General features: G+C 51.2%; 1 protein-coding gene across 6 annotated transcripts; it reads left to right on the forward strand.

Annotated features, from left to right (window-relative positions):
- Positions 1 to 473: 473 nt before the first annotated feature.
- Positions 474 to 10356, forward strand: Kirrel2 (kirre like nephrin family adhesion molecule 2). Of its 6 annotated transcripts, none has more exons than XM_013149822.3 (15): positions 479 to 1913; positions 2101 to 2250; positions 3364 to 3513; positions 3691 to 3851; positions 4236 to 4386; positions 4651 to 4756; positions 4953 to 5101; positions 5533 to 5660; positions 5861 to 5993; positions 6233 to 6333; positions 6507 to 6726; positions 7239 to 7343; positions 7707 to 7810; positions 8118 to 8183; positions 9417 to 10356. In XM_013149822.3, exons 1-15 carry the CDS (start codon positions 1862 to 1864, stop codon positions 9750 to 9752), a joined length of 2112 nt encoding a protein of 703 aa, XP_013005276.1. In that variant the 5' UTR covers positions 479 to 1861; the 3' UTR covers positions 9753 to 10356. The 6 variants fall into 6 exon arrangements, with proteins under 6 accessions (XP_063108691.1, XP_063108692.1, XP_063108688.1 ...); XM_003467217.5 differs by having other exon boundaries at positions 480 to 1913; positions 7239 to 7337; XM_063252622.1 differs by lacking the exon at positions 7239 to 7343 and having other exon boundaries at positions 475 to 1913.
- The last annotated feature ends 870 nt before the right edge of the window (positions 10357 to 11226 follow it).

Here is an 11226-nt window from a genome sequence, read left to right on the forward strand (position 1 = left end):
ATACCTCCTGGGAAATGGGCTAGAGACAGACCTGGGGGTTGTCATGGGACCCTTACCAGATGATGTCCCGGAGGGCCAGGGTGTAGAGCTCTCAGTTAGTTGTAGGGACCTTTAATTAGCACAAACCTTCTATCCTCCACCTTGGCTGTTTTCCTTCTCTATATGCTCCTGGGATTCAACTCTCCATTTTTTTTTTTTTTTTAAATGCCTGTGGCTCCAGAGAGCCAGGATGGGGAAGCAACAGCAGGTGTCTGGAAAAACAGCTTCATCACCTGACTTCCTCCCCAACACACTGGAGCCCTAGACCCAAGCCCATCCTATGTCAAAATCCAAGTGCTGAATTCATATATAGAAGTAGAATTTCAGGACCCCAGAATTAGGACCTCAGGCCCCTCTCTCGGATTCAGTAGTCCAGACTCCCAGCCCTTCTCTCCAAAGACCCTTGAGTCTGGTCTCTAATCCTCTAGCCTTTGCCTGGAATACACAGGCCAGATGTTCACTGTGTTGATTTTCAAATCCTCCTGGGCCTGTAAGGGGGAGAGAGAGAGATTGGTAGTTAAATCCACTGGCTCTAAGACTTAAAACCAGATATTCTGACCCTGGCCTAACAGTCCCATGCTGCACGCCTCATGGCACAGGGAGTCCAGATAAAGCATCAACATCTCAGCCAGCAGAGCCACCAGTGCCTTACATACAGCCTTTGAGGTCCAACCCCCTGCCATGTAGGTTTGCAGAAGCCCCAGCCCACGAACATCTAAGAACCTGAACATGGACTTCCAGTTGCTACAGATCTAAGTATGTCAGACCCAGGGTTCCAGCCACTCAGCCCCTTTGTAAGCTCAGAGTCCCTCCCACCTGTCTAGCCAGCTGCGCAGCGTGGGAACATCCCAGCTGGACTGCATGGAGCCGTCAGGACAAGCTGCGCAATTCCCAGCCTCCCGGCTTGCCAGAGCCAGGACACCACCACCTCCCATCCGTCGCCCAGCAACCAAGGCCGAGGGGCCCCATCGGCTAGAGTGGAGACGGGCAGGAACGGCACTACGGGGTCCTGGGAAAGAAGGGGCTGGGGTCCCGGATTCTTGAATCTCAGGACGTGCTACGGTTTGAGGCGATAACAAGGCAGTAGAGGGATATTTTCAGAAACGTGGAGAGCTGAGTCCCCTTTTTCGGGGATCCCAGCTGGACTCCGGGACCCAGCTGCCCTCTCCCCGACCCTCAACCCCAGGGAAGTACCGGGCCGCGCCTCCCAGGGCGCGGAAACTGGCTAGGCCCTGGGGACTCCCATTTATAGCTCAGTTTCCACTCAGCGCAGTCCCTCCAGGACCCGAGCTGAGCAACTTTCTTCCATTCTCTCCCTTCCCTCCTCCTCACCCCCAGCCCTCACCCCATACACACACACACCCCGACACACACAGGGCGCAGATGTCCAGCCTAGGCAAGACCCCCACTTTAGATCCAGGTGTTCCGACTCCCAGACCCCAACTGGGGTGAGCGCCCGCCCTCGGAGTAGCCCCTGCCCCGCGCACCCCATTCATCCACGTGCAGGCAGCGGGAGTTTCTCAACGGGAAGAGGGCGGGGCGAGCGGGACCCGGCTCCTCTACCCCACTCCCCACCCCCAGAGTCTTGCAGATTCTGGGGCGCAGAACTGGCAGGCGTTTCAGACCGACCGAAGCTGTGGATGAGTAGACTTCGGGGACCCGGGACAGTGACGGGAGGGGGGGTTCTCCAGGCACTGCACGCGAAGAGTGGGGCCCGAAGGGGTTCCAATCCGGGTAGGGAGAGGTGTGCCGCTCAGTGAGAAATTGGAGGGAAGCCAGAGCAGCCCCAAGTCGTGAGGACCTTGGGGGACACACACCGAGGATGCTGGTCGCCGCCCTCCTCGTCCTCCTCTTCTGCTTCAGGGGGCGCGCAGGTACCGGATGGGGAGCAGATGGATACAGTTTGCCAGTCTCCGCTTTACCCCCCTGGGGGGGATGGCGAATGCTGCGGCTAAGTGGGGAGCGTTGAGTTTCTGATTCTGGGGACTGGACTCCTGCGTCGTTGAATGAGAGAGCTCTTGAATATGCAAAGCTCAGCTCTGCTGACCCCTATTCTCCTAGGTCTGTCGCCCCACTTCCTAAAACAGCCGGAGGACCTCGTGGTGCTGCTGGGGGAGGAAGCTTGGCTGCCCTGTGCTCTGGGAGCGTACAGGGGGCTTGTGCAGTGGACTAAGGATGGGCTGGCTCTAGGCGGCGAGAGGGACTTGCCAGGTGAGGCTGTCCTCTCCTCGGAGAAGGGCTGGCTCAGGGAGGGGGGTGGGGAGCTGCTGTAAGTTGGGCTGTATCCGATATTTCCATCCTGATATTTTCAACTTTGGGAAATTAATGGACTAAAATAAATATCTGGGAATGAGGTTTTTGAGCTGCTTCTTTGGGGATGACCCGTATAGTTTGGGGATATAAATACAGAAAAGTGCAGTAAACCTAAATGGACAAGTTGCCAAATAATTATAGACAGTCACACTAGATCATTGCCAGTTCCCTGTAAGCCCCCTCATTCCTTTCTCCTGTCATAGCCTGGAGGTAGTACCTAATGTTTTTTTTTTAATTTTATTTAAAAGGAAAAAGAGAAAAAACAAAACAAAGCAGTGTAAAGGTACAAGTAACACAGAACTAGAGCTACAAAAAAAAAAAAAAAAACAAAAAAAAAACAGTAAGAAATCACCAGTTAATAGATTACACATTATCGTCTTAGAGATAGTTGCTCAAGTCACAGTATCAAAGCATACAAAGTGAACATTCAAACAGAGAGACTGCAAACAGTTGTGTTCAGTGATCCAACCAAAAACATTAATATGGTCAGCTATTTAACACCCCTAAACACACTTGCAGTTGTATCCTTTAGAGCACTTTTTTTCCCTCTCTTTTTTACAACAAAATTGTAGTACCTAATGTTTACACAATTATTTTCTTGTTTTGCTTTCTAACTGCATGGTCCCTAAGTCTGCAGTGTCTCTACCTTAGGACAGACGTTGTGTTAGAGTCTCTCTGGATCCAGGGCACACTTCCCCATCCCCTACCTCCAGCCCAGCCTTTGGTACTGGGGATTGAATCCAGGGCTTTTGCACTGAACTACATTCCTAGCACTTTTTAATTTTTAACTTTAAGGCATGACCTTGATAAGTTGACCAAGTTGGGCTTGAAATTGTAATCTTGCCTCAACCTTCCAGAGTGCTGATATTTCCACACCCAGCTCAGAGCACACTTTGAAGCAGTATCTTCCCATGGAGTGAATGCACCAGTTTTCTAGTGAGGGATGTCTGGGTGAGGGCCTGATGCCAGGTACTCTGAGTCATGATGCAACTATCTCTTCCCTGGTTCCAGGGTGGTCCCGGTACTGGATATCGGGGAATGCAGCCATGGGCCAGCATGATCTCCACATTAGGCCCGTGGAGCTAGAAGATGAGGCATCATATGAATGTCAGGCTACACAAGCTGGCCTCAGATCTCGACCAGCCCAATTGCGAGTGTTGGGTAAAGGCTCAGCCCACCTGTTTCTTGGGAGCTGGGGTGGGGGTGGGGGTTGGGAGGGAGGAGCCAGTATTAACTGAGACTATCAGTTCAGGATGCTCAGGCGGTGGTGGATTGGAGCTGAGAAGAAAAGGCTCTCTGGGCCCAAGATCCAGTTCTGACCCTATCTTTACTATTCAGTGCCCCCAGAACCCCCCCAGGTGCTGGGTGGGCCCTCTGTGTCTCTGGTTGTTGGCGTTCCTGCAAACCTGACCTGCCGGAGTCGAGGGGTTGCCCGCCCTACCCAGGAGCTTCTGTGGTTCCGAGATGGAGTCCAACTGGATGGGACTACCTTTCACAAGGTCAGGTCCAAATCCTTTTGCCAACCCCTCCCCATCCAATGAAATTTGGAGTCTTCTCTGACTACTGGTTCATCCAAAAGAGGAGGGTGAGGTTCAAGGGTTGACTCTCTTGAAATGTGACTTAGGGTGAGGGCTTTAGGGCCAGACTACTCAAGTTCAAATTCTGCCTCAGCCACTTGCTAGCTGATGTTACGTTGTTTAACCTCTCTGTGCTTCAGTTTCCTTATCTGTATAATGGGATAATAGTGGAATGGTACTTTATAGAATATTCATAGGATTAAACAAAATAATACTTACAAGTACCCAGAAGAGTGCCTGACACATAGTTAGCACTATTTTGTATAAAGAGTAGGTGAAGTCATTGTTATTATTCATACCCTCCAGACTCTGCTGAAGGAAGGAACCACTGGGTCAGTGGAGAGCACATTATTCCTGACCCCTTCCAGCCATGATGATGGAGCTACTCTGGTCTGCAGAGCCCGGAGCCAGGCCCTGCCCACAGGAAGGGACACAGTTGTCACGCTGAGCCTACAGTGTGAGTTCAGCTGAACGTAGAAGAGGCAGGTGGAGCCTGGACTCCTGGGTCTGTGGGTTTGGGGTCCCTGAGGTAAGAGGAAGGCAGGTCCTGGATTCCGGGATATAGAGCAAGGCAGGACAAAAAGATAGCGCAATAGGCCACCTGGGGGAATTGGGAACTTGAAACCCAGACTCCTGGCTCAAAGGGAGAAGGAACTAGAGCAGTTCCTGGGATGGAGGAACTGGGGAATGGACTGCAATGAGCACTCTCCCACTCACCCAGATCCTCCAGTGGTGACTCTGTCTGCTGAGCCACAGACTGTTCAGGAGGGACAGAAGGTCACTTTCTTGTGTCAGGCCACAGCCCAGCCTCCAGTCACTGGCTACAGGTGAGGACAAAGGCCTCTCTTCAGAAAGGAAAGCATAGTGGGGCTGGGGATTTAGCTCAGTGGCATAAGCACCTGCCTTGCAAGCAGGCGGTCTGAGTTCGATCCCCGGTGGTGGTGGGGGACTGTAAATAAAAGAAAGGAAAGCATAGGTTTAGAGAGGGGTATGATAACATCAACAGCATCATCACCTCCACAGGTGGGCAAAGGGGGGCTCCCCGGTGCTCGGGGCCCGCGGACCAAGGTTGGAGATTGTGGCAGATGCCTCGTTTCTGACTGAACCTGTGTCCTGCGAGGTCAGCAACGCTGTGGGTAGCGCCAACCGCAGCACCGCGCTGGACGTGCTGTGTGAGCTGGGTCGGGGTCGTGGGTGTGGCTAAATTGGGCGTGGTTGGGGAGGGTTATCAAAGGAGTGGTGACGGAGGCTGTAATCCGGCCCTCTGGGAGGCTGAGGCAGGAGGGTCACAAATCCTGTCTGGGCAATTTAGCAAGGTACTGTCTCAAAGTAGAAAAACAGGTCTGTAGATGTAGCTCAGTGAGAAGGCCTTGGTACAAACAAATAAACAAGAAATGAAGAAAGAGAGAGTGGAAAGAAGCAGACAAGCAAGCGGAGTTTGGCTGTGTGGGTTCAGTCTGAAGTGGACAGGGACAGCGCCTGTGGGCATGGACAATTAGTAGGAGGGGAGTTATGGACTGAGGACCTACAGCCCAACCTTTATGCTTTTTTTCTGACAGGCTGTTCCCTTCATTTAGCCTTCCCCTTCTTCTCTCACCTCCAGTTGGGCCAGTCCTGCAAGCAAGGCCGGAAGCCAAGTCAGTGGACGTGGGGGAAGATGCCTCCTTTAGCTGTGCTTGGCGTGGGAACCCCCTCCCCCAGATAACCTGGACCCGCCGTGGTGGTACACAGGTGAAGCCCAATCTGGAAACTGTGCCAGTAGTTGGCGGTAGGGTAGGCTTGGCCTCCTGGCAAAGTCTGGTTTCTTTTCTTTTTTCTTTTGGTATGGGGATCGAGCTCACAACCACAGGCTTGCAAGGCAGGTGCTTATGCCACTGAGCTAAATCCCCAGCCCCAAAAGTCTGGTTTCTGATGCCTCTTTCCTGTTCCAGGTGCTGAGCTCCGGGCCCATCCTGCGGCTTCCATCCGTGGCACCTGAGGATGCAGGCGACTATGTGTGCAGAGCTGAGCCGGGGCACTCAGGCCTGGGGGGCGGTGCAGCAGAGGCTAGGCTGACTGTGAATGGTGAGCCCGGGAGGGTTCACAGCCAGTGAGTAGGCAGAGGAGCAAGTCTAATGGGAGTGGGCTTGGCCTTGGAATGAGCTGATAGGTGACAGAGTCTAGTGATTGTAGCTGGATCTGAGGCAGATCAGAGTAAGTGGAGAAGCATGGCCTGTGGCCTGGTTGGTGGGGGTTAGTGGTGTGCCCAGGTCTTGCTTTGTTCAGAATCAGCACTCCTAAAAGGCTCACAATCTCTATTTCAGCTCCCCCAGTAGTAACCACTCTGCATTCTGCACCAGCCTTCCTGAGGGGCCCTGCCCGCCTCCAGTGCCTGGTATTTGCCTCCCCCGCCCCAGATGTTGTGGTAAGGAAAAGTTTCCCCTACCATGACCCACTCCTCCATAGTCCCTGACTTCCCATTGGACCCCTGAAATGGCTCGGAGTTTCTCTGACTTTCTGGCCATCCTGCCAGTTCTTCTGGGCTCCCATCTCCTCAGTGATCTTGCTTTCCTGTTTTTTGTTCTTTCCTGCCCTTAGGTCTGGACTTGGGATGAGGGCTTCCTGGAGGCGGGGTCCAGAGGCAGGTTCCTGGTGGAGACTTTCCCAGCCTCAGAGGGTCCTGGGGGTCAGGGTCTAGGCCTGATCTCTGTGCTGCATATTTCGGGGACTCAGGAGTCTGACTTTAAGAGGAGCTTCAACTGCAGTGCCCGGAACCGGCTGGGGGAGGGAAGCACTCAGATCCACCTAAGCCGTAGAGGTGAGACCCCAAATCTGGGGATTTGAACCCCACAAACAGAGGGATCCCCTGACTAAGCCTTCCAAACTATAAGGTTCTCAAATGGAGTCCCCAAATGTTGGGAACCTCAAAACTATAGGTTTCTTCAATTCTGGAGACTATCCCCCAACAATACATTCCCTCAAAAACAGAATCTTACACTGAAAGACTCCTAACACTTGGGAACCCCAAAGAAAGAAACCTATAAATATAGGATGCTGTGAAGCCTCAAACTCTTAAGATTTCTCTAAAGTCAGAGAATTTGAACTTCCATATTTTCAAACTTGTGGAGCCTCAAATTCATGAACCTTTAAACTACAAACTTAAGAACTATAAACCTTGGGAATCTCCCAACTTGGTGAATTTTTTTTTTTTTTTCCTTAATCCAACTTGAATACTTGGTGAATTTTTGAGTCCAGGGATTACCAAACCCAAGCCTGGAGTCTCTTTCCAGTTGTGGCTCAGCCTTCTCAGGATTTTCATACTCCTTACAGACTTGCTTCCCACTGTGCGGATTGTAGCTGGAGTAGCAGCTGCTGCCACGACTCTTCTTATGATCATCACTGGGGTGGCTCTCTGCTGCTGGCGCCACGGCAAGTGTCAGTGCCTAAGCCCTGCCTCTGTCCCCTCTCCACGAATCCCAACCCTCCAGCCCCACATTCCCTGCCCACTGACTGCTAACCTTGGGCCTGGCTCCAGTCCAGTCTCCAGTCCTGCACAGGGCCGAGCTCACCTTCAGGGCCTCGTCAGTATTTTTTTTTCCTCCTCAGTATTAACTTGGCCTCTTCAAGGTCACACACACACACACACACACACACACACACACACACACACACACGGTTCTTACTGGTTCCCAGCCTCTCCAGCAATTGGCCCTGTCCTCTAGTCTTCCTGATTATTGGTCTCCACAGACTGTGACCCTGCCATTTGCTTATCTCCATCTCTCTCCCTCTGGGCCTTAGCCTCTTTCTCCAAGCAAAAGAACCTGGTGCGAATCCCAGGAAGCAGCGATGGCTCCAGTTCACGAGGTCCTGGGGAAGAGGAGACAAGCAGCATCGAGCATCGAGTAAGAGGCCGGGTCCCCAGACCCAATAGTGTCCTAGTCCAACAGTATCCTCAAACTCAAATATTGCCCTAGTCTAACAGTGACCCCAGGTCCTGATGTCCCCCAAGTCCACACGTGCCCCTGAGTGCTGATTCCTTAGGCCCAGTATGTCTCCTTTGCGTTTGTGTTTCCTGAGTCCATTCCCCAGTACAGATGCTCCCAGGTTTCCTCCTACTTGACCTCCACTGCCAGGCTGAAGGTCACTGGGGTCTGACTCTGGGGCAAGAGGGTCATCTGATAATTCCTTCTCATTGTGTTCCCTCCCCAGGGTCCCATTGTACCTGATGGCCACAGTGACCTGGTTCTGGATGAGAAAGAGGTTCTGGAGACCAAGGTGAGTGTTGAGAAGGGAGGGTCCTTTTGTCATGCTCTGTTCCTTCTTTTTCATTATGTCTCCCCTGGAAGTAAGACCTAGCCCCTCTCCTGCCTCCTGGGTCATCTTATCCAGCTCCACTGTAGTCATATTTCAGGCCTCCTAAATGTATCTCCTTGATCGCCCCTGCTCTGTCTGACAGTCCCATGCTGGCCTTATGTCTCCCCAGACCTGTTCCCTCTTTGGAGTCCCATCTCAGTATAGCCTCACTGATTCCAGTCCTTTTTCCTCTGTGCCAGGCACATGCTATTTTCTTGGCCTGAAACACTTCCACCCTTCATACACTTAACTAGTTGCTTCCTGTATTCTTCCAATTTCAGCCCAGACATTGCTTGTTCTAGAGAACCTATGCCTCTCCCATAAGGGCTGTTATTCTGGCTGTATCTTCCCATCATGCCACAACCACTGTAAGCTGGGCTTCTCCATCACAGCTTAGCATTGTGCTGAGAGTTTCCCCATCACAGCCCCAGTCACTGCCTGTGCTTTCTTCAGTTACAGAGCTGATGCTCAGCAAACCTATATCTCTCTGTCTTCATCTTTTTTGTTTTTTTTGGTACTGGAAATTGAACTCAGGACCTTGCGTTTGCCAGGCAGGCATTTATGCCACTCAGTTATATAACTGGCTGTCTGTCTCTATCTTGCACTCTCTTTTGGTTGTTTTTTATTTGTTTTTTGTTTGTTTGTTTGTTTTGCTTTGGGTTTTTTTTTTTTTCTTTGTCTTTTTCTTTTTTATCGGTACAGGGATCAAACTCATGACCACACACTTGTAAGGCAGGCGCTTCTGCCGCTGAGCTAAATCCCCAGCCCTATGTTTTTTGTTGTTTTTTTTTTCAGACAGGGTCTTGCTATGCAGGTCAGACTGGCCTTGAGCTCAGTTTATAACCCAGGCTGATCTCAAACTTGCAACGATCCTCCTGCCTCAGCTTCCTGAGTGCTGGGATTACAGTTGTGCACCTCCATGCCTGGCTTCTTGCTCTTTTTGTCTCTATCTCTGCCTATCTCCTTCTCTCCTTTTGTGGCTGTTTTTCTCACTTTGCCTCTCTGCTTGTCTATGTGTCTGTCTGTCTTTTGGTCTCTGCCTGCTCCCATTTCTGTCTTTTTTGTCTCTAGATTTGGCTCTTTCTCAGTGTGTCTCCCCATCCTCACCTCTCTGTACTGACACATATCTCACCAAGTCCTTTTTTGTCCCCTCAGGACCCAACCAATGGTTACTACAAGGTTCGAGGGGTCAGTGTGAGCCTGAGCCTTGGTGAAGCTCCTGGAGGAGGCCTCTTCCTGCCACCCCCATCCCCCCTTGGACTTCCAGGGACCCCTACTTTCTGTGACTTCAGTCCACACCTAGACATGGTGCCCCCCTGCAGACTGTACAGAACTCGGGCTGGTTATCTAACCACACCTCATCCTCGAGCCTTTACCAGCTACATCAAACCCACTTCCTTTGGCTCCCCAGACCTGAACTCTGGAATGCCCCCCTTTCCATATGCTGCCTTGCCCACACCCACCCACCAGCGACTCCAGACTCATGTGTGACCACTTTCCAATTGAAGAGGCCTGAGATCTTCAACTTGCCATAGTGACTGTTCTGGATTCTGAGGTGCCAGAACAAGTTGACAACCTTAGTCCTCCAAAACTGAATACTGAGTGAAGGAGGAAAGGGCATAACAATTGCCAGGATCAGCTCAGCCAGAGGGGATGCCTCAGATGGGAGCAATACGGTCACCATGTGCATCTGTTCTCCTATGTAAAAGACACTCAAGGTGGTGGGCAGACTTTTGCAGAGAGATAAAGTGTGTGTGGGGGGAGGGGTGACAGGAGTAAGGAATAGGACTGAAAGTCATTTCTAGCTCTTGAGGGAAGGTATTTCAAGATGACCTCTGGCACTGACAAAGAAGGTAGTACAGGGCATGTCAAAATGAAAGACAACAGGTCTCATCTTGTCCTGCCTTTCCTGGAACTTCATTTGGCCACTGAAAGTGCTGCCAAGATGGCCACCATCTTGATTCCATCTACTTTCCTTACACACTCAGAAAAATGTTGGGCCCAAGGAGTAGGGACAGGGTGAGAACTATCACTGTGGAGGTGAAAGGGAAATGGAAGATAAGAATATTAATGTTTAATTAAAAAAGTCAAAGCATGTCTTGGACATTCTCCTGGTATTATTATTACTTTCCTTCAAGGAAGAGATCCACTGGCTCTGTCCCAAAGGCCTTCCTCTATTAGCCTACAGAGTATTGGAGGAGCAAGACCCTGGGCCACCATTCGGCTCCTTGCCAGTTGTTTAGCACTATAGACTCTTTCAATATTCATCTACACAAACATACACATATAAACTTGCAAATGAGACACAGACACACATATTGGGATGTGCCCACAACACACAGTCATAGAGGTCCACCAGATTCACACACAGCACAGGGCTGCCCCAGTTGGCCAAGGGAAACAGAATTCTACAGTCTGAGGAATTAAAGCAGTGAGCCCTGAAGGGAGTTGGAAAGCAGACCGGGGCAGGCAAATGAAAATTCCCTGATCCTTAAATCAGGATAGGGATGGGGTGGGGGAACGCCTTTTTTCTGAGGTGCTATGTCCTTGATATGGGTATGATTTGGGTGATTGATTTTGGTCATCCTTAAAGAGGTGTGGGGACTTAGGTTCAGCACTTAAAGGCCAGGACAACCTGAGCCCAGTGGTAAGCACAAGACTGAACTCCGAGTCCCAGGGAGAAAGGATGGGGGCTTTGGTCTCAAGGGCTAAGACTGCTGGATCTAAACGAGGCGGGGAAGGGGTCTTAACTGATGTGTTCTTGATTTGGGAAAGTTTGGGAGCCTGTATTCTCGAAACCTCAAGAGAGGGATATCCTCCTTTTTTGAGGGGAGCAGGTTTGGGATGCTGGCATCCCTGGTGGGAGGACAAAGCCCAACCGCAGATGTGTGGGTCTAAAGGGAGAGAGGGGTGCGGTCGCAGTCTTTGAGATTAGTTAGACTCAAAATCCAAATCGGCTGAACCC

The sequence above is a fragment of the Cavia porcellus genome, unplaced genomic scaffold (assembly GCF_034190915.1).
Source record: "Cavia porcellus strain 051 isolate PalLab524CR breed Dunkin Hartley unplaced genomic scaffold, mCavPor4.1 scaffold_7, whole genome shotgun sequence".
NCBI lineage: Eukaryota > Metazoa > Chordata > Mammalia > Rodentia > Caviidae > Cavia > Cavia porcellus.

What these genes read in the sequence shown, in the direction of transcription:
- Kirrel2 (XM_063252618.1), top strand. Translation starts at nt 2,046, where the DNA reads ATGAGAGAGCTCTTGAATATGCAAAGCTCAGCTCTGCTGACCCCTATT. An exon ending in CCCGCCGTGGTGGTACACAG is followed by an intron (nt 5,661 to 5,860) that starts GTGAAGCCCAAT and finishes TTCCTGTTCCAG; the next exon opens with GTGCTGAGCTCCGGGCCCAT. An exon ending in CTGCTGGCGCCACGGCAAGT is followed by an intron (nt 7,344 to 7,706) that starts GTCAGTGCCTAA and finishes TCTGGGCCTTAG; the next exon opens with CCTCTTTCTCCAAGCAAAAG.